Source organism: Vanacampus margaritifer, chromosome 9 (assembly GCF_051991255.1).
Source record: "Vanacampus margaritifer isolate UIUO_Vmar chromosome 9, RoL_Vmar_1.0, whole genome shotgun sequence".
NCBI lineage: Eukaryota > Metazoa > Chordata > Actinopteri > Syngnathiformes > Syngnathidae > Vanacampus > Vanacampus margaritifer.
Genome location: NC_135440.1, coordinates 25,562,662 through 25,585,202, shown reverse-complemented (window position 1 = coordinate 25,585,202; position 22,541 = coordinate 25,562,662). Strand labels below are relative to the sequence as shown.

The 22,541-nt window shown below is 40.2% G+C and overlaps 2 protein-coding genes and 1 long non-coding RNA gene across 5 annotated transcripts in view; 2 read left to right on the top strand and 1 right to left on the bottom strand.

Annotated features, from left to right (window-relative positions):
- Positions 1-171: 171 nt before the first annotated feature.
- On the top strand, positions 172-9,304 carry p3h3 (prolyl 3-hydroxylase 3). Its single transcript, XM_077575604.1, has 16 exons — positions 172-481; positions 969-1,153; positions 1,322-1,480; positions 3,222-3,414; positions 3,499-3,630; positions 4,109-4,251; positions 4,500-4,589; positions 4,666-4,718; positions 4,782-4,861; positions 4,929-5,056; positions 6,060-6,155; positions 6,224-6,374; positions 6,461-6,578; positions 6,853-6,928; positions 7,977-8,117; positions 8,357-9,304. Exons 1-16 carry the CDS (start codon positions 208-210, stop codon positions 8,528-8,530), a joined length of 2,193 nt encoding a protein of 730 aa, XP_077431730.1. The 5' UTR covers positions 172-207; the 3' UTR covers positions 8,531-9,304.
- LOC144057736 (uncharacterized) lies at positions 2,656-20,935 on the bottom strand. Of its 3 annotated transcripts, XR_013295317.1 has the most exons (5): positions 19,454-20,935; positions 18,488-18,592; positions 6,036-6,147; positions 4,769-5,018; positions 2,656-4,209 (listed from the first exon to the last, which is right to left on the bottom strand). It is a non-coding gene; the product is annotated as an uncharacterized LOC144057736 (long non-coding RNA). The 3 variants fall into 3 exon arrangements; XR_013295315.1 differs by having other exon boundaries at positions 2,656-5,018; XR_013295316.1 differs by lacking the exons at positions 18,488-18,592; positions 19,454-20,935 and adding an exon at positions 12,062-12,152 and having other exon boundaries at positions 2,656-5,018.
- Positions 12,343-22,541, top strand: part of gnb3a (guanine nucleotide binding protein (G protein), beta polypeptide 3a) — a 10,715-nt gene continuing 516 nt past the window's right edge. Inside the window, exons 1-9 of the mRNA XM_077575606.1 lie at positions 12,343-12,612; positions 15,412-15,507; positions 18,162-18,307; positions 18,391-18,454; positions 19,476-19,638; positions 19,725-19,791; positions 20,500-20,701; positions 20,782-20,998; positions 22,268-22,541. The exon at positions 22,268-22,541 is cut by the window's right edge and continues 516 nt beyond it. Of these exons, the coding sequence (XP_077431732.1) occupies positions 15,451-15,507; positions 18,162-18,307; positions 18,391-18,454; positions 19,476-19,638; positions 19,725-19,791; positions 20,500-20,701; positions 20,782-20,998; positions 22,268-22,374 (1,023 nt within the window). The 5' untranslated portion in view covers positions 12,343-12,612; positions 15,412-15,450 and the 3' untranslated portion in view covers positions 22,375-22,541. The remainder of the gene's footprint in view (positions 12,613-15,411; positions 15,508-18,161; positions 18,308-18,390; positions 18,455-19,475; positions 19,639-19,724; positions 19,792-20,499; positions 20,702-20,781; positions 20,999-22,267) is intronic.

Sequence of the window (22,541 nt, the reverse complement as noted above, 5' to 3'; positions counted from 1 at the left end):
AAAAATAGTACTAATGCTAAGATAAAGAAGAAATAATTTTTAAAAAATGGTTTATTATTATTACACGGTCTTTATCTGTTTTATGATAGTTACGGTAATAGCTGTTGGCCCGCACGCAGCTCTCCCAATCGGCCACTCGCGGTATTGCAAGTCCCACCTCCTTCCCAAACTTTCTTTTTTCCGTGGTCTCTCCTCTTCTGCGGGACCATGGCGCTTCCCCCCGACCTCTTCGCTGTATACGTGGCGTCGCAAGTCCTTTTTCTGTGCGCGGGATCGGCCAATTCGGACGGCGTTTCGTCGCTGCTGCAGCCCTATGACTTTTTATACTACGCAGGGGTACGTTCGTATTTTAACGGCGACTGGGCGAAAGCTGCAGAGCTGATAGAAAGGTCCATTGAGACCAAGGAGGCTCTGTTTAAGGTCCGAAGTCGGTGTTATGAGGAATGTGGAACAGCGGGAGGAGATGCACTCCAAAAACTAGGTACATTGCATATACAGTATTTGTCTTCTGGTCTTCCTATTTGTGTGGCACAAGTTAGATATGTCGTCATATGTCGGTACTTCAATATTTCCCAACCTTTATTGAACCAGTGCACATATTTTACACCAGAAAAAAAAGAGTTATTTGTCATCAAAATGATAATACATTGGTGCCTTGAGATACGAGAAACATAACGTGCAAGTTTTTGTATGACGCAACACCTGTAGTAGATGATATAATACTCTCATGCATATAATCTTTATCCCCTGCGACGGACGACAAATATTACTTCATCATACTGAGATGTTGTGACCATCTCCATATATCCACATCCCTTTAGTCTACTGCCCCCAGGTGGCCAAGATCCACACATCAGAAAGCCCAGCACGATGTCCATTGAATTGCATCCTTCATTTCGTAAAAAGAATAAGCATGACAAAATGTTATAAGACGCCAGTAGTCACTACCACTTTTCTATACTGTTTAGACACCGAGGAGGGGAACCTGTGGGACCTTTGGGCCCTGGACTGGGTGCAGAAGAAGGCGGAGTGCTTGCGGTTCTGCGTGGGACGCTCGGTCAGCCATGTGGGACAGCTTCCCGTTTCCACGGACATCGAGTACGAGTTCGGCTCCCGCAATGTGTACAACTTCCTGCAGGTTACATATTATAAGGTTGGTGGCCAATCACAGCCCGTCGCGAGCTGCTTGAGATCATTCTTCTTTCTCTTTGCTGCCATGTCAGTCCAATCTGCCCAGTGCCTTCAGAATCCGATGTGATGAACGGTGTCATTTAAACTTTATAGGTGTGCATGTACTCATTTTATAATGTTGTCCCATCAGATGGAAAAGCTGAAGAAGGCGGCGGCGGCGTCGCAGACCTACTTCGTGGCCAACCCCACTCACCTGGAGATGAGGAACAACATCGAGAAGTACCAAAGGATGGAGGGAGTGACCGACGAAGACTTTTACGACCGAGAATTGGACAGCGAGAGGCACTGGGTGAGGAAAAACAATGTGTTTTGACGTCCTTAGAATTTTAGATTGGACTATTATTAGATTATTATTATTCAAATTGTTTCTGCATTTTTTCAAACTATAAGTCGCACCAGTCATGCGTCATACAAGTTGCATTTTTGTGTTGACGGCAGCAAGTGAGTCCCAGTTGGATTTGAAATTTCCGCTTCCGACTATGGAAAAGTTTTCCTTTTTAGTTGAAAATAGTTTACCTTAACTCAAATCCCGCGTCACTTTGTGGAATCGTGGTTGGTTAATTGCACCTTTTGGCACTGTGAATAGAAAATCCTTGTTGTGGTGGATGCCACATGCTAAGCTTTAACTAGCAAGCTAGCTATTTTCGTTTGTATTTGAAAAAAAAAACCTAGCTAGCTGGCTAGCTAACATGATTCCTTCTGTTATTTCTTCTTCTTTTTCTGCTTTCTTTTGGCATTTGGCAAATACTTTTGGTTGCATTCTGCAATGCAACAATATTCACTGATTTATTACCCAATTCAATTTTTATTTAGCACAATTTAAAAACAGTGAAATTAGGGAATGAAGTCGAGGTGGCTTATACAAGATTCTGCTCCATACTCAAAGGGATTATTCTTCGAATCAGAACATTTTACAATTCACATATAAAACGGCGCAATAACCAACCAGGATTCAAGCGATTTTAAACTAAGAAGAAAAACTTACTTGCAGTTCGAAGGGGACGTTTTGAATCAAACCGGGATTCGCTCGCTGCCGTCAACACAATTAGGGGATGGAGATTTTTTTTTTTGGTGAAGTCCAAGCTCTAAATTAATATACAGCACCATATAAGTCGCACGCCCGGCCAAACTTTGAAGAAGTGCCACTTATAGTCCAAATATTACAATAAACTTTCACATAATACTTCCAATTTACACAGTTCAAATTCCCCCCCACTGTACATTGCAAATATATTCATGGCAAGTATGCTAAGGGATATATTCATGTATACCAACTGACTATCGTAGTTCCACTTTTCCATCTAAATGAATGGAGGGTACTGCATGCCTAGGTGGCGCTATCGAGTTGTATTTTTGTGTGTGGATTTTTCCATTGGATATCATTAGTTCTACTTTTCCATCTAAACGAATGGAGGGTACTTTCAGATAACACAATCAATTTTAACTTGCTTCAAAAATTCACTCTTCCCGGGTTCAAGTGTTCTTTTTATTCCTTTATCTTTCAACTACAATTAATACTTTGTAATTTTCGCATAATTTATCTTTCAATTTAACTCTTTGACTGCCAGACGTTTTCAGAAAAGGGATGCCGTGGGTGCCAGCCTATTTAAGCATTTTGACTGATCTTTTGACTGATCTTTCAAGGTCCACAGAAAATTATGTGTTTGGACTATGGAAACACACATACCACCAAATGAAAGATTGGACTCTCATCTTTCATCAGAAAAAAAAGTTTGTTTCTACCTTATTCGGTTTTTGAGTAATCAACAATAGAAAATGGTTAGTTTCACCTCTGTTTTGAAACAAACGTCTTTTAACGTCTTTGGCACTCCTCCATAGGATTTTACTAAACGTTATTTAACGTTTTTGGCAGTCAAAGAGTTACTTCATAAGCTTTCAGCATTGCCGCGCAATTTCTGCAGAAATTGCAATTAGTCGAGTTTGCCAAAAAGTTGTTTGTTGATGAGCTAGATTAGTCTATATCAACATTTAGCAAAAATAATTGTCTGGTTTTGTGATGCTCCTCGCAGTATCTGTACGATTCGGCACTCCTGTTGGAGGAGGCGTCCAAGTGGTCGCAGGCGGCGGACGAATGGCGAGCGTGCGTCAACGAAACGCTGCGTAAGGTGGAGGAATGCAGGGTGCAATGCGCGGTGGCCGCTCAGCGTCTGCCTGAGGAGCGAGGAGTGCACGGCGTGGATGGCGTCTTCGAGAAGGCCGCGGGTACACAGACAGAGCTGTCGGTTTTGAAAGATGAAATCGGACAATACGCTTGAAACAACATTTCTTTTGCTTTTGGTCATTTAGCGCTTTCCCTCTCGCTGTTGTCGTGCCAGCAGTCGTGCGTGACTCGGGTGGCCACGCGTCCCGGCAGGATCTCCTCTCAGGACGACTTCCTGCCCACTCAGTTGGAACACATGCACATCGCACAGTTTAAAGGTTCGCATTTCTCAAGGTTGACTTTTGCATTCCTCCAAAAAAATACCCTAAACTGTCACTGTCATCTATTGGCAAAAAGAAACAAATGGTGGCGTTAATGTTCCCACGCATATTCACAAATTCACTCATTTTCAGTTTGATCTCCGGTCTTTAAAAAGTCTGACATGCCGATCCATATCAAATATTATCATTATTTAAAAGTTAAAAAAATATATATATTTTTTAATGTATTTATTTCTTTATTTTGCTCATTGTATTTTAATATTTTATTGACTTTTTTATTTATTTTTATAGTATAGATTTTATATGTAAGATAGTTTGCAGATTTATAAAATGTAGTATAGAAAAAAAAGTGGATTGGATATATAGCAGCATTAGTAATTAATACTAAATTAATAAATCAATTAATAAAATAAATATATAATACAATTAAATTAATACTATTAATTAATACTTGCGTCTTCATGCTTGCTCACAGCCGGAGACGTGAGAGGCGCCGTGCAGACGATTCGCTCCCTGCTCCTCTTTTACCCCTCAGACAAGGACTCCATAGACAACCTGCAGCTCTACCAGGAGACGCTAGGGGGAGACAGAGAGTCACAGGACCAACGGCCTGCTCAGGTAAGACCTCCACACGAATCCATCCCATCCTTTTTCTACACACTTGTCCACCTGCATTTGGGCCACGGGGTAAGCCGTAAACTTGCCAGAGCTGACTTTGGTTCAAGTCTGAAAATGTTTTGGCTTGTGGAAGTCAACCAGAATGGGGGGTAATCCCCAAAGAGAAATTTTAACTGAGATTCGAACTCAGATCTCCTGACTGTGAGGCAGCTGTACTTTTTTCTCAATTTGCGCGTTTACCATTACAGGAGATCGCCCGCTATGTCAAACGCTCGTTGCAAGAGAAGGCGCTTCTCTATTTCGGCATGGAGAACCTAAACTACACTTTCACTGACCCAGTAGGTTTCCATCTTTAACATTCATTTGCATTGGGGAAACTTTTGAAAATGAGTTTATCATGTTTGTCCTGTGCAGGATCTCTGGACACCAGAGGATGTTGTCCCAGAGTCCCTGAGGGAAATGTGGAAGTAAGAAAAAAATTAATCAACTAACAAACTCAAATGAAAGTTGATCGAACCTGTGTTTCTTAGAGCTGAGAAGGAGAAGATGACCGAGAAGACGAAGGAGGAGGAGCAGCAAGAGGAGGTGGACGACAGCGGCTTTTACGCAGGTTAAACACGCACCTCCTCAATGAATTCATTCCGCCATTTTTACACTTGCGCGTCCTTTCCTGCAAGGCGGTCCAATCCTTCAGGCGGGTGTGACCGTCGCCATGGACGAACTGCTCCTCAACGGGACCAACCGGGTGGTGCTGGACGGAGTCATGACTGACAAGGAGTGTGACAGGATGTTGCGGCTGGCGGCAGTAAGTCAGATTACAGTACAAGTCTACAGCTACACGAGTCCATTGACGGAACCCGGTTATCCGGTGCAGAGCAGAAATTTCATAATTGATGCTCATAAATACATTGAAGAAGAAGAAAAATCTTGAATAAATGGGGATAAACCCCAATAAAACTTAAACCAAAATAAGTTAATATTTAAAAATAATTTTTAACTCATTTGCTCCCAAAAACGTATAAAAACGTTCTATTTTTAATATTGCCATGGTCCCAAAAACGTATTTATATGTGTTTTTGTTTTTTGTGCTAGAGCATACAGAAAAGTAGCTGGAGGATGGAACAGACTGATGGCATTCCCATTCATTTCAATGGTGAAAAATGATTTGAAATATGAACGTTTTAGGTCACGGTTACGTAAAGGCACCACTGTGTATCAATATAGAATAAAGTTGGGCAAAAAAAATCGAATTAATTCAATTCATCATTATTTTAAAAATGGAATCGTAAAAAAATGTTAAATCGTGAAATTAAGTTTTGTCTTCAGGATTAAACCTTCTATTTTAATATATTGTCATGGTGCAGCCTCTGACATAAAGAGGTCGCTTAAAGCAATGGTAGTTATTACAACACAAAAAACGGCCAGCAGGTGTCAGCAGAGTATAAGAGATCAACCAGGGCCATGTTGCAAAAAGCTCTTTTTGACAGTGTTTTCAACGGGTTTGTGAATAATGACGAAACTTAGCTATATTCTAATGCTAATCGCTGCAAAACGGAAACCATCGCACCTTGCTTGGTTTGTTTTTAAAGCAATAGAACACAATATTCTGTGCACTTTGCAAGGTCAGTCAAAATCCAGTAAAACAGTCAGGAGCGAAGGGGGTTGCTTCAGTGAAAATGGCTGCAAATGTTAATATTACCGCAGCTTACTTTTCACAAGCAAAATTCAAAACGTCACAATTATGGTTTCCTTCCATGTAAATCAAGCCAAATAAACCATCTCACCTTTTTGTCTTGGCACCTTGACAGACGGTCGCATCGGCAGGAGACGGTTACCGGGGGCGACGGTCACCGCACACGCCACACGAGACGCTGGACGGCCTCACCTTGCTCAGAGCTGCGAAGGTGAGACCAAAAATGAATACACCCAAGCAAAGTACGGAGGGACATTTTGTCTTATTGGAACGCGACAGCTGGCTCAGGACGGGCTCGTCAACCAAACGGACGGCAAGCTGCTGCACGAGCTGGGGGAGCGAGCGCGCATCCTGCTGCATTCCTATTTCAGGAGCCCCTCGGGACTCTTTGTGGCCTTCACGCACCTCGTCTGTCGGAATGCCATTGAAGGTAAGGACCAACAAGGGTTCAAAATGTAAGCAAAATATATATATATATATATATATATATATATATATATATATTGTGTCGACCAGGAGACCAAGAGGGCCGAATGGACTTGTCTCACCCGGTCCATGTGGACAACTGTCTCCTTGAGCCGGACACCAGGCAGTGTTGGAAAGAACCGCCTGCCTTCATACACAGAGACCTCAGGTACACATTTGGACTTTTTGGGCTTTGTCTATAAAGACTGTTTGAAGTCGTTAAGAGACGTAATCAACATGAATGCCAGAGAAATAGGAGTTGTTTGTTGCAGAGGATAAAGAGTATATGCCCGTGATTATTATTTTTATATGGTTTGTCTCCATGTGTTGGAAGTATGAAGGCCAGAATTGAAGCTAATATATTTAAAACCGGTGTATTAATACACTATCTTTAGAGTTGCAATCATTTGAATTTTAAATTAATGTAATATTTTCCCGCACAGCGCCGTCCTCTACCTGAATGACAACTTTGAGGGTGGTGAGTTGTTCTTCACCAACCGGGACGCCAAAACAGTCACGGTAAGGATGTTATGTTATGTTATAGCCCATCTATTGACCTAGTTGAAAATTCTTGATTTAGAGAGACTATTAAAAAAAAAAAAAAATCAAATAGTTTTTACCCTGCCAGTTAAACTTATTGAATTCCTCAAAACCTCTTTTTTTTAAGTTCCTTTCTTACTTCCAGTTGAAGTTTCTGGTAAAACAGACACACAACTAAATATATGTTTATTTACATTGTATATTAATTAAACTCTTGACTAACCAAATCATAATTTTGCCTAGCAAGAATTAGCTTAATGCTAATATAACGTCATAGAGGGCTGCTAGAAACTATCATAGCACACAGAGTGCACCATACAACAACAAACAGAATTACACATTTTAGTATAGTAGTTTCAATATAATAGTTTATAATAGTTTTAACCCTCCCATTTTAAACAAACTTATTGAAACCTGTTCTCACTCTTTTGCTGTCAACGAATGGGAGACTTGCTTGCACAGTTCAGTTTATTTGTTATTAGTTGGAAGATTCTGGTAAAAAAAAAAAACACAAAACAAAATATATGTATATTATACAAAGTATATTGTATAATTAAACACATTACTAACCAAATCATAACTTAGCAAGGATTAGCTTAATGCTAACATAACGTCATAGAGGGCTACTGGAAACTAATATAGCACACAGAGTGCAGCATAAACAACAGAATTACACATTTTATATTTCCATACCAAAATGTTCTCCTAAAAAATGTAATTTCGTCTAACAGAAATCCATTAGCTTAATGTTAACATATAATGTGAAATGCTAGCTACTGGTTGCTAGCATATAGTAGCACAACAGTTTAGCACACAAACTGAAGGCGCACAACTGTAAATTTGGAATTCTAATTTTAACCCCCCCCCCCCAAAAAAAAAAAACTTAAAAAAAAATTAACAAACACGTTAATGTTCATATGTTCAAAATGTTCATAAAGTAAATATTGAGAAGGACGGTGGGGGTACATTGTATACAGTATTTCTTTCATCTGACCAGATTCTTGACATTTTTGGCCTCGCCCCGCAGGCCCGGGTCAAACCGACGTGCGGCCGTCTGGTGGGCTTCTCGTCGGGACCCATCAATCCGCACGGCGTTACGGCGGTGACAAAAGGTCGTCGGTGCGCGCTGGCTCTCTGGTTCACCAAAGAAAAGCTCTACAGGGACGTGGTGAGTTACGACACGTTGGCGTGACACGAGCGCGCGATGCAAATCTGGTGGTGCGAGTTGACCTCGTTGAGTTCATCACCTGGGACAATGTCATGTCATGGAGATTGATCGTAACCTTGTCTTCTTCACTATTAAAGGATGTCGTGTAGGTTCAATATTGTTGCCGATTTATTAAGCTATATTAGATCATCTTAGATTTTTGCAAGATTTTCCAACTTGTCATGTCTCTTCCCCTGCAGGAGCGAGAAGAGGTGGAGAAAGGGTGGGCCCCCGGCGGGCAAGGTGCGGCACGGACGGATGACAAGGAGGGTGGGGGTGACGGTGGAGCCCCCGCCCCTCGCAACGTTCGCAACCAAGCGCCAGCCAAAGGCAGGGCCAGAAGACTGGTTACGGTGGGCAAAGATGAACTGTGACTGTCATCATCTCAATGAAGCCTTTTGGTTAAGTTCAGAGTTCACTGGCTTCTTATGGGATTTTTTTTTTTTTTTTTTTAATCATGAAATTTGCAACTGATTTTTTTATTATCGAGAGAAAAAAGTGCAGGTTCACCTGTGTAGTATATTTGTGCCATCAGAGTTTTTGATTTTTTTTTTATGGTTTAAAAGAAAATCAATTATGTTAAAATTGTTATTCACAGATAAAAAAGAGTGATATTTTTGTGCAATCTGAATTTTTTTTTAATTAAGAGATTTAAAATGTGTCACTGAATTGTTGAATCTGATTTATTTTGATGGTAAGCAAAGCTAAATTAGAAGTTTGAGTATAACATATATTAGTAAAAAATCTAACTCAAAATCAGTTTGAGTGTTTTTCTGAAGAAGAAAAAAATAATCCAAATAATTATTGCCAAAGCCACAATGGCACCAGCTCAGTGTGAAAGTGATAATACAGACAACTTTCTGTTCCAAGACATTTATATGTTCCACCAAAGAATTCCTCTCTGCCAAAAAAAAAAAAACATTCAAATGATACCCATGACCAATTTTCTGAGGTGTTCCTAATAATATGGCCGCTTCATTATCTTGATGCTGTTCATTTTCAGTGACATTTGACACGGTTTGTGAGTATTTATTAGTGACAGAATTCAGTATGACCTTGACTGAAAAGTGTGTGTGTGTATATATAGTTACTGTATTTATACTTACTAGGACGAAAGTAAGTAAACGTTTTATTTCTGGTCCCCCAAATGTGTGCGTGCCTTTTCTTTTTGTTTCCCTCACAATCACAGTCTTTTGGAACATACTTGAAACTTCAAATGGGCCTGTGCGCCTCAACAAAACGCACCTATTCCGAAAGAACGTTAATAAAAAGATAACTTTCCACATAAGAGTCTCCCTTTATGTCACAAACACACCAAACAAGGTGCCATTAACGCAAGCTCATTAGCTTGTTAGCGTGCGGGCTAGCAAGCGTAACAAACAGTTACCTTTGACGTTCAGTGTGTCTTTTTGCATGAATCTACGTGTGGCGCATGGAATAACACTGTTGTGGCGTATTTGGACGGACCCAATGTCGGTCAGCTGGTCCGAAAGCTCGCTAGCAGCTAATCATAATAGCTAATAGCGATTAGCTAGCCGTCTAGCTGGCCAATTTGTAATGGAGCTGTCCAATAGCCTACCACGAGACAAATACATTTTGGGGGGGGTGTAGGCATAGCTAGATAGCTAACTGCACACTGATGGTAGAAATGAGCCAACTTTTATATTTATTTATTCATTATTTTTTCCAAGTAACTTACAAACACATGGTGGAATTGGCACTGCGAAGTTTTGACTGCGCTATGTTGTTAAAACTGCAAAGTTGTTCCAAGAAATTAATAAAACGTAGACTAAATGCTAAAAAAACATTACATTTTTTTCCCCCATAATGCTACAAGGAATTTACTTGCTCAAGGCACAGTTGTGGCATTAGCTCATGTTAGGCTATAATGAGAGAGAAAAAATACAGTTTTTAGCATTTAGCCTACATTTTACCCAACAGGTTCAACGACTTTATCAATGTATTCAAACAACTTTACTAATGTGTTCGAATGACTTGACCAAGCCATTCAAACGACTTTACTAAAATATTAGAAACATTTTACCAAAAACGCAAGTGCGTCACCAGGCCCCGATTTAACCACGCCCCCCCCCCCGACCCCCCCAATCCAGACAATTTAGAAGGTGAAAGAGAGTTTAATGTTACATCTCAGCATTTCAAGTGCTATTATTGCACTTAACATATCTAATGCATTTAGAAAAAAAAAAAAAGTCATGAAACAAACTTTACAGGATCTTTAATCTCGTCTCAGCCAAATATGTTTACGGCTAAAATAACGGACTACGGGTGCGTGGCGGCCAGTTTTGCATAAGTACCAAAGATGGAAGCCAGGTTTAAAGTGTCCATTAGTTACACGAGGACCAACAGCAGCAGGCAAATGGCTTGAGGGGGGTGGGCGTGGGGTCAGACATGGTGAGGGGTTCGTGAGGGAGGATAGAAATAGAGAGATTACTGGTAATCTCTCCATAAACGAGTGCATTTGTTTATGAAGCTTAAAAAGTCTCCCATTTAGAATATGGACGCGTAATCCAGCCGGAGAGATGATTTTAATCATGGGGCGGAGTGACGCTCTCGGCCCTCGAACCCCCCCCTCACACACACACACAACCTCAGGCCACCCTCCCCCCTCATCTCCTCAGAGCAGACTCAAGTACTGTTTATGTCCCATATTAACACTCTCACCTCTCGCCCTCTCCTCGTCCCTGTGTTATAATCCCCCCTCCCACCACCACTAGGACTTGGGCAGAATTGGGTCGACTTAAACAGGCGGAAAACCCGGCGTACCCTAAACATCTGCATTAATCCGCTCTTAGGCCGGTGTCACACAGGGCATCTTGTCACATCTGCGAAGAAGTTCACACTCGATGCCGTAATTAGACAATCGGCGCGGGAAGTCCGCGTCACGCCATCCCATGATGTATTTGACGAGAAATTACGTAAGGGCCTCGTTGAGATATTGGAATGGGCTCCATCATGTGAATTGGGCTGAGGAGGGCTTAAAATTCAAAAGCGTAATCATGGAGAAAATCTAAATCAATTCACATAAAAATTAAAATAAAACAATAATACAGCATAGGGTGTCACAAATGACAACATATTGTAAACAATAAATTGAAGCATTTTTTTTTTTTTAAGGTCATTGTAACACAAAGAATAAACTACAGTGGTGCCTTAAATTATGGGTCATTTGTTTCTCAAATCATCATTTTCCTTTGAGATGAATGAAAATGCCGTTAATCCGTTCCAGCCTTCCCCATGAAAACAAAAATTGTAATGTGTATTTTAATAAGGAAAATAGCACTACATAATATTGCGACATCAGCTACTCTCAGTTCATCAGTATGACACTGATATTAGTCATTCTTCGCAGAGGATAAAGAATATGTCAAAGTATTACAATATAGGGTGCAATTAGCATTAAGCTAGCAGGCTGAAATCCTTAGCTGCTCACGTGTACATACAGCACATATGCACGCGTCAGCAACGTTTCTGACACAGAGCTACTTCTTAGGCACGACTACCAATTTCATATGCTCGTCTTGAGTAACAAATTGGCTCAAATTATTTGGGGATAAATCATCACATCGCCGTTTCTCCGTTGGTTATGTGCTACAAGGCTGACCTTTGACCTATGGATTTATTTTTATTTTATATATATACTGTATATATATATATTTTTTTTTAAAAGAAACAACCAAAATATTCAATACAGCTTCTTCTTTTTTTTTAAGGATAATAGCAAAAACAAACAAAAGTGAGCTTAAAAAGTTGGACACATACATAATGTAAATATACTATATATTATACATACTGTATGAATATGTATACAAATATTATCCAGTATTTGTATAGTTAGCTTTTTTGATTCGCTCTCCTGCAAAATGTCAAAAATGGAGTTAACCCACTTTTTTTGTCCTGGGCCGCTCATATCCGCTCCCTCTCAGGTTTGGTCATCATGCCCCTCACGGAACTTTAAGGATTACCGACTCCTGCGCCATAAAAAGTCATCCCCCCCAAGACCCTCTTATTTTCCTTCTTCTCCCCTCCCCTCCATTATTTCCAGCCCTTGATTCACCCCACGCTCGTGTCTTGTGACCCCCTCGCTGCAACCCTACTAAGCGCCTTCTTTGGTCTGCCCCCTTGTCTGCTATCTCTTTTTTGCCCCCCCCCCCGCGCCAACTCTCACTGTCCATCGCTGGGTTTATCCCCTCATCCCTGATCTCACATCATCCCTGCAATCCTCATCTGTTCCTCGCAGGACAGAACAGGAGAGGACAGGAGAGGAGAGACGAGACGAGGGAACTGGCCAAGTAGAGCGTCAGCGTCCATTGCAAAAGTGAATGGAAAATTCTGGAACAGTCGCAAGGTGACTGACTGCTGCACCTGTGTGATTACAATTTATTTTATTTTATTTATTTTAATCATCTGGAACATTCCAAGAGGAGTCTCCAAACTGGTGAGGCCCATTTTTTTTATTGATGGTTCTTGTAAATAAAATAGTCATAAATTAACAAAATCATAAAACATTTTATTTAGAATTTCATTATAATAAATAATTATGAAATATAATTTAATTTTATCTGACTTTTTTCTAATTACAAACATAAATTTGTGAATGCATTTGAGGCATATAGTAACATTGTAAATGGTATAAAGATGCCAATTATTAATCAAATTAAAAAAAAAAAACATGTACATTTCAAATTGACAGTGCAAAAAAATGCACACCAAAAAATTTATCATGATTCGGTTTCTGGGTGGGTTCATTCCGTAGCATGTCAGAAAATTGGCAAAAAATGTTGATCATTGATTTCCAAAGTAAAGGCAGATGTTTGCAAATGCTTTATTGTGGAAAAAATAAAAATAAACCCCCACAAAGATAACCAATCTGCTTTCATGGAGGAGTGGAGAAATCTGAAAATATTTACTGGCGAGAGGCTGGAATTCCGAGAATTTGGACATTTTCGAAATCAAACAAGATCTCTAAATGATTAGTCAGTTATTAAAATATTTCTCAATTAATTTGACAATCCATTATTTGTTGCATTTGTTTACAAATCGCCAGCAGTACAACTTGCCTCTTTTGTATAAAAAAAAAAATATAACTGAGTTTGAATGATGATTTTGGTATTTTCGATCCCCACAGTAATGTATTTTGTGTTGTTTGTCATTAATCTTACACATACATGTCAATAGAATGAGAATATAAGAGTCCGTTTGTATCTAGGGAAGAAGACACATTTCTTCATAAATTAATTCAATAAATAAATAAATAATTGAAAACTGTGGCCAATAATCAGAATTTGACTAACCTGACCTTCACTCTTATGTCAGACAATTCCCACTCCATCGAGCCACCCCCACCCCATGGTGCATGGTGTCATCACCCCCCCCCCCCATCTTAGATCCACATGCAAAGAGCAGTCAGTAATCGGATGAGAGCAGATTTGATTCAAAAAGGTTCCCCGCCCTCCAACCACGACGGGATTTAACACTCAGTCTCCTCCCCTCATTTAGACCCCCCCCCCCCCCACTCCACTTAATGCAGTTCACCATCTAGTGCGGCGCTCCTAGAGGATAGCAGCCATTTAATCACACAAGACAATGACGGCACAAGACTTTGCATCTGGAATCGTAACACACTAAATCGACCACACTATAAATTGTCAGTGTGATTTCATTTTACTTTCAGTAAAGTCACACAAACACCCGACTTGCCCTCATGCATCGTCTCCTTTTCACTTTATACAAATGAGAGGCAAATCCATCAGGTCATGTGTCGTCTGATTCAAATAGTGAGGGAAAGTGCAAGCGGAAATCGGACAGCTCATCAGAAAACACCACACAATTAATTTCATTACATATTTTTAACAAACAAATATTGATTGCATCATATTTACATTTAGATTTTTATATTATATACAGTTATATTTATGAACCAATTATTGTTGTTTATCATGATCAGAGGTGGCAAATGGGACCAGAAAGTAAAAACCCTGCCACAGTTTGGCTTTAGCCAAATGAGCACCCGGGGAGCTAGCTAGGGCGCTCGCTAGCTAGCACCTGAGGCTAAAGCCAAACTGTGGCAGGGGGTTTACTTTCAGGTGCTAGCTAGCGAGCTTCCTAGCTAGCTGAGGCTAGCTCCCATGGTGCTTGTTTACTTGCTAGGGAGCTAGCAAGCTAGCTAGCATCAGGGGCTAAAGCCAAACTGTGTGGCAGGGTTTTTACTTTCTGGACCTGGATTTGCCACCTCTGTTGTTCATTTGTTTATTTATTTATTTGCAATGAATACAAAGCAAATTATTTGGTATTGTTGAGTGATTAAATAAAGCAACAAAACAAAAAATTTGGCAATATCACATAAGAGGGATTGACCAACCTTTTTAAAACCGATTCAGTTATTGGTTTGGTCATTGTTTAAAAGAAAATCAGAAAATACTTATTGGTAAGAGGCTGAAATGAGAGGATTTTGACACCTTTAATTGCAAGTGTGCCATTTAAAAAATATATAAAAAATTCCCACATTATCTATAAAGAAAATAATTATATTATTTCTGGGAAAATTCAAAGCCTGTTTGGTATCAAGAGAAATAAAGCAAACCTTATAAGAAAATAACTTTGCTTTTTTTTTGTATACACATAGCAGGAGAAAATCATCAAATCGCTTGTCACCAAAACAAACAAATCTAATTTCATTTAAGGCCATTTCAGCTCCAAAACCATGCGTCGTTTCTGCCACTCACTGATTTTGCCCATTAGAGGATGAACTTGCTCTTTTAATCACGACATTACCAAATTCAATTGCAATCAACAATTTGGACGCTTGAGCGCGCGCGCACACACACACACCTCGCTCCCTCCCGATACTTCCCCGTGATGACAACCTGACAGGACGTACTGGTTTGTGTGTACATATCGGACAAATCATCTGAAGAGCAAATAGTTTTACTGTTAAAGGCCTGCTTGAATATTCATACACTCTTGCATGAGCTCGACTGGATGTGTGTGTGTGTGTGTGTGTGTGTGACGGTGAGATAATGTGTGTGCGTGTGTGTGCATGTGGGCGTGCTGGACCAGTTTTCTGTGTGTTTATTGAAGTTTGCAAAGCAGTCAGGAGCCCAGTTTGACTTGCAAAAACGTCACTTCCTCGCCTGCCACAGGCAAAGCTCAGTGTCAGGGTTTTGTCGCACGCGCTTGGATGGACGGCGGGAATCACTGAATTGTCTTTCTTTTCTCGGCGCGGGGGCCTTTTCAGCTTTCCTAGCGTCCCTGACAGTGCCTGACCAGCATCAGCATGGGTGAAATGGAGCAATTGCGAAAGGAGGCAGACAGCCTCAAGGACCAGATTACTGTAAGTATGCCACATTTTAGCACTTCATGATTAATCAACAAAAAGAAAAGTGACATTTTTTCTTCGTTATAACTGTAGGGCATATTTGCCTTTGAAGGATTGTAGCGGATTTTCTATGACTTTGCAAGCATGGGTTCTTGAGACTTTTTTGTGGGTCTACTCATGATAGATATGCCTACCAAATTTCAGGCTGCTTAGAGAAACTGGCTTCGGGGGCTAAAAATTTTTTATACTGTATATCTGTCGGACAAGTTTACCAAAGTTTCACTAAAATGGCCACTTCAAAACAAAATTGCAGACTTCCTGTGTCTTTTCAAGCATGGGTTCATGAGACTTTTTTGTGGGTCTATTCATGATAGACATGTCCACCAAATTTCACGCTGCTAAAAAAAAACTGCCTTCGAGGGCTGACATTTTTTTATACTGTATATATCTGTCGGACAAGTTAACCAAAGTTTCACTAAAATGGCCACTTCAAAACAAAATGGCAGACTTCCTGTGTCTTTTCGAGCACGGGTTCTTGAGACTTTTTTGTGGGTCTGCTACTAATAGACATGTCCACCAAATTTCATGCTGCTAAAAAAAACTGCCTTCGAGGGCTGACATTTTTTTATACTGTATATCTGTCGGACAAGTTAACCAAAGTTTCACTAAAATGGCCACTTCAAAACAAAATGGCAGACTTCCTGTGTCTTTTCGAGCATGGGTTCTTGAGACTTTTTTGTGGGTCTGCTACTAATAGACATGTCCACCAAATTTCATGCTGCTAAAAAAAACTGGCTTCGAGGGGTGAATTTTTTTTATACTGTAAATCTGTCGGACAAGTTTACCAAAGTTTCACTAAAATGGCCACTTCAAAACAAAATGGCAGACTTCCTGTGTCTTTTCGAGCACGGGTTCTTGAGACTTTTTTGTGGGTCTACTCGTTATAGACATGTCCACCAAATTTCATGCTGCTAAAAGAAACTGGCTTCGTTGGCTGATGTTTTTTTTATACTGTATATCTGTCGGAACAAGTTTACCAAAGTGGCACTAAAATGGCTAATTCAAAACAAAATGGCAGACTTCCTGTGTCTTTTCGAGCATGGGTTCTTGAGACTTTTTTGTGGGTCTACTCGTTATAGACATGTCCACCAAATTTCATGATGCTAAAAGAAACTGGCTTCGGGGGCTGATTTTTTTATACTGTATATCTGTCGGACAAGTTTACCAAAGTTTCACTAAAATGGCCACTTCAAAACAAAATGGCAGACTTCCTGTGTCTTTTCGAGCACGGGTTCTTGAGACTTTTTTGTGGGTCTACTCGTTATAGACATGTCCACCAAATTTCATGCTGCTAAAAGAAACTGGCTTCGGGGGCTAATTTTTTTTATACTGTATATCTGTCGGAACAAGTTTACCAAAGTGGCACTAAAATGGCCACTTCAAAACAAAATGGCAGACTTCCTGTGTCTTTTCGAGCATGGGTTCTTGAGACTTTTTTGTGGGTCTACTCGTTATAGACATGTCCACCAAATTTCATGCTGCTAAAAGAAAATGGCTTCGGGGGCTGATTTTTTTTTTTTATACTGTATATCTGTCGGAACAAGTTTACCAAAGTGGCACTAAAATGGCCACTTCAAAACAAAATGGCAGACTTCCTGTGTCTTTTCGAGCACGGGTTCTTGAGACTTTTTTGTGGGTCTGCTACTAATAGACATGTCCACCAAATTTCATGCTGCTAAAAAAAACTGGCTTCGAGGGGTGACATTTTTTTATACTGTAAATCTGTCGGACAAGTTTACCAAAGTTTCACTAAAACGGCCACTTCAAAACAAAATGGCAGACTTCCTGTGTCTTTTCGAGCACGGGTTCTTGAGACTTTTTTGTGGGTCTGCTACGAATAGACATGTCCATCAAATTTCATGCTGCTAAGAGAATCTTGCTTCGGGGGCTGAATTTGTTTTACATACTGTATATCTGTAGAACAAGTTTGCCAAAGTGGCACTAAAATGGCCACTCCAAACCAAAATGGCAGACTTCCTGTGTCTTTTCGAGCACGGGTTCTTGAGACTTTTTTGTGGGTCTACTCGTTATAGACATGTCCACCAAATTTCATGCTGCTAAAAGAAACTGGCTTCGGGGGCTGATTTTTTTTATACTGTATATCTGTCGGAACAAGTTTACCAAAGTGGCACTAAAATGGCCACTTCAAAACAAAATGGCAGACTTCCTGTGTCTTTTCGAGCACGGGTTCTTGAGACTTTTTTGTGGGTCTGCTACGAATAGACATGTCCATCAAATTTCATGCTGCTAGGAGAATCTTGCTTCGGGGGCTGAATTTGTTTTACATACTGTTTATCTGTAGAACAAGTTTGCCAAAGTGGCACTAAAATGGCCACTCCAAACCAAAATGGCAGACTTCCTGTGTCTTTTCGAGCACAGGTTCTTGAGACTTTTTTGTGGGTCTGCTACTAATAGACATGTCCACCAAATGTCATGCTGCTAAGAGAAACTGACTTTGGGGGCTGGACTTTCAAAAACATATAATTTCCAATTTGAATTTATTTTAGGGACCCTTCCGCAGCGGAATCACAAAGACACAGTTGAACTGAGATGCGACTTTTCCGACACATTTTTCCAGACAATTTCCCCACTCTGCTCCCTTCCTTTAGGCGGCACGTAAGTCCATGCAGGACACAACCCTGCAGGAGGCCGTGGCCAGCATCAACGTGGTGGGCCGCGTCCAGCTGAAGACCAGGAAAACACTGAGGGGCCACCTGGCCAAGATCTACGCGATGCACTGGTCCACTGACTCCAAGTAAGCGTCGTTTAAAAAAACATTCTTTTTGTTTGCAAGGTTATGTAAGAAACGGGAAGATTTTTGTGTTGTCATGCCCGCAGGCTGTGCGTGAGTGCGTCACAAGACGGGAAGCTCATCGTGTGGGACAGCATCACAACCAACAAGGTGAGCCGGAGCGGGAAGAACTTAGTTACACACCTGTCGCTGTTTGGTTCTCCGTGGGCTCCTCAGGGAACGGACGGCTCAGTGTTTGTCGAGCGGGTAGCGACGAGCGAGCAGGTTTTTCCTTTTCCAAACAGATGCCTGTGAGGAACAAAAATGTCAGTAACAAGTAGGACTGACGCTTCTGTTAAGATTAAGGCACAAGTTCTTGAACTAAAAAAATATGATGGCTTTCTTTAAGATTGGTCCACAATTAGAAAATATTTGGAAATATTTCATTCTTCATGCAGGGGTCGAGTAAAAAAAATAAAATAAAAATAATAATAATAATAATTGAGAAGCACTACTGTAATCCCACCTGACATCTTGATGTCAAACATTTTTCATTTTTTATTATCGTCTTTCAACAAAGTAATATTTAAATGTATTTTTTTTGTTTAAATTTGTTTTATAGGATTTATTAAAATATATTTTTTCTGCATTATTTATATTAGTTTTTTTAAATGATTTTTAAAGTCTTTATCTTGATTACTTAATTATTTAATAGCTTTGAATTATATCCTATTTAAATGCAAACAAAATTATTTTTGTATTATTTATTTTTGTTCAAGCCTTTATTATCATCCATCCATTTTCTTAACCGCTTACTTCTCACAAGCGTCATCTACTAGTTATTTATTTGTTTAAGCCTTTATTATCTACAGTAATTATTGATCACTCCTCTTTAAACAATATATTTAAACGTAAATTCCTTTTTTTTTTTTAAATATATTAACAATTTTAAATATATTTTCAAAGATGTCGTCATTTATCAAATTGCTAAATAATAATTATATTATTATTTATATTTTCAATTGCACACTTGAGACAAATGTGTTTATCCTTTTGTGGCCAAATTGTCCAGAGCTGAAAACAAAAGCCTAAATATTAGAAACAGCTCTCAGTTTGATGCAGTATAATTTCTTTTGATTTGACACCATTGCTAAACCTACAGCAGCTTACCTGAGGTGTGTTCCTCCTCCAGGTGAGCGCCATCCCCCTCAAGTCGTCGTGGGTGATGACGTGCGCTTACGCCCCGTCGGGCAACCTGGTGGCGTGCGGCGGCCTGGACAACATGTGCTCCATCTACAACCTCAAGGGCAAGGACGGCAACGTCAAGGTCATGCGCGAGCTGGCGGCGCACACAGGCGAGTGGAAACCAAAACTTTGTTTGACACTCTGCTGCATTTTTTTTTTTTTTCGAGTTTTTGTTCCAATACTGTCATCATGGCAGGTTACCTGTCATGCTGCCGTTTCATCAGCGACAGCGAGATCATCACCAGCTCGGGAGACTGCACTTGGTGAGATGCATTTATAATTTTCCCGGCAAGCTGAATTCTCGCGATATTTGCGAGTTCACAAACTCCGGATACAATCTTGAACGGCGTTGTTTAGGGCGAGGGGGAACAAACAAACAAACAAACAAACAAACCTAACAGACGAACGGACGCTGCAATTAGTTCTGTTCTCGCAGAATGTCCTTGTCCATCAAAAATGACAAACACTCAACCATCATTCAGTCAGTCACTAAACTGTTTGAGGAAAAGGCCAAAGTGCAGTACTACATGTCTCCAGCACATGGCGCGACCGACGGTTGCGGTTAATATTTGGGTTTTGGTCAGGTTTTATTTTAATTGTTCAATAAAATATTCAAAAATACTGTAAACGTGATGTGGTAGGGTTATGGTTAGGTTTTTGGGAGGGTTAACAACAAAGAAAGTAGAAGGCTCTTCGAGGTCTAAAATCCGTGTGGGCGGAGTCAAATGTTTAGGTCCACCTGACGTTGCGGCACGCCTCGAACGGATCTGCCGAGTGAAATCCCATTGATAATCTGTTTTGTGAGGTTAATGCATTTATGGTACATGTGAATAGAATGGAATCAAATGTATTGTCATTGTTCATGTTTTAAAGTAAAGAGCAGTGAAATTCACTGAACATAAACAGTTTTAAAAAACGAATACAGTATATTTAGATAAAACTGACTTTCCTGGTGGTGGTCTTGGTCCCAGCGTGCTATGGGACATCGAGACGGGCACCCAGAAGACCATCTTTGCGGGCCACCAGGGAGACTGCATGTCCTTGGCCGTGTCCCCGGACTTCAAGTTCTTCATCTCGGGAGCGTGCGACTTCACGGCCAAGCTGTGGGACATCCGGGAGGGCAACTGCAGACAGACATTCGGCGGCCACGAAAGCGACATCAACGCCATCGGGGTGAGGACACTCGCATGGTGATTACAATGCGGATTCCCGTCCAGATGTGACATCATTGGTCCTCACCACCTCCTCCGCAGTTCTTCCCCAACGGCAACGCGGTGATCACGGGTTCTGACGACGCCACCTGTAAGTTGTACGACCTGCGGGCCGACCAGGATCTCATCACCTACCAGGATTCCGGCATCATGTGCGGCGTCACCTCGCTGGCCCCCTCCCTGTCGGGACGCCTCATCCTGGCCGGGTACGACGACTTCAACGTCAACATTTGGGATTCGCTCAAAGCGGAGAGAGTCGGTAAGTTGACCCGAATCAAATGTTACCAAGTCGGGAATCAAAAAACGACCAATTTTGAATGAAATGCTGCTCATTCACAATCAAATACCAGCAATTTCAAATGGAATTACACAGATTCAAAATCAAATGATTGATTCCAAATAAAAATCGACCAAATCAGAATCAGATGCTAACAATTTTAAATCAAATTCTACAGGTTCAGAATCAAATGTTAGATGGATTCAAAACCTACAGATTCAAAAAATAAAATTAATAATCTACCAAATCAGAATCAGATGTTACCAATTCAGAATTAAATGCTAGGAATTCAAAATCAAATGCTATACTATCAGAAAAAAATGCTACCCCCCAAAAAAATATCTGAATCATTTGCTACAGACTTAAATTAAATAAGAGTTAATTTTATGTAATAACCAATTTAGAATCAAATGCTACTCATTTAGCATCTAATGCTACAACTTGGAATCAAATCATTTATATCACACTTAAATGTAGCCAACTTAGAATCAGAGAGAAATGATACACATTCAGCCGCTAATGCTAACAATTCAAAATCAAACAGGACTGATTTAGATTCAGATTCTACAGACTGAAAATCAAATGCTACCAATTTAAAATCTAATTTAGAAGGTTGCATAACATTGGGGCAAATTTTAACTCATTCACTGCCATAAATTCATTTAAAAAAAAAAAGATTATTAAAAATTAGGGGCGAGAGGCGATTGTTTTTAATTGTAATTAATCACATGACTTGACTAGTTAACTCACGATTAATCACAAATTCTATACGTTCTAAATGTACAGTAAAACAATTCTAGGTTTTCATACTCTTAACAAAAGTGGATTTTTTTTAACTATTTTGTTTTACTAATTGACTGACCTTTATAGCCTTCAACAGCAGTGAATGAAAAAAGAAGGAAAATATAAAAAATTTGGGGCCTCAGGCGATTAAAGTTTTTAATCGTAATTAATCGCATGACTTCACTAGTTAACTCGCGATTAATCACAACTTTTATGTACAAAACTAAATGTACAATAAAAAAAATATCTAGATTTTCAGCAAAAGTGGAAAAAAATGTAATAGTCCAAATTAATTTTAAGTTTATAGCCGTCAATGGCAGTGAGTGAGTTAAGTGAAGAATAGCTCACATTGAAAAAAAAATTAAACAAGCAATAAAAGATTTACTTTGTGTAATTTGACTTTTGGAGACCCAACTATTTGTATGGAATCATCACAAAGCCATCCCCCCCCCCCCCCCTCTCTCCAAGGGGTACTGGCCGGCCACGACAACCGAGTGAGCTGCATCGGCGTGTCCTCAGACGGGATGGCGTGCTGCACGGGCTCGTGGGACAGCTTCCTGAAAATTTGGAATTGAGGCCTCGCACCTGACCTCGGACCTGCGTCTGGATCTACATTGGGGATTTGCTCGGAGGGTCGCGGGCGGGCGTGGTATTTAATTGTGCCAATTTGTGAAGTTGGGTTTGTTAATGTGAATGAAATTTCCTCTGTAGTTGATTATTCCGTACTGTTGTGGTCCGGCAC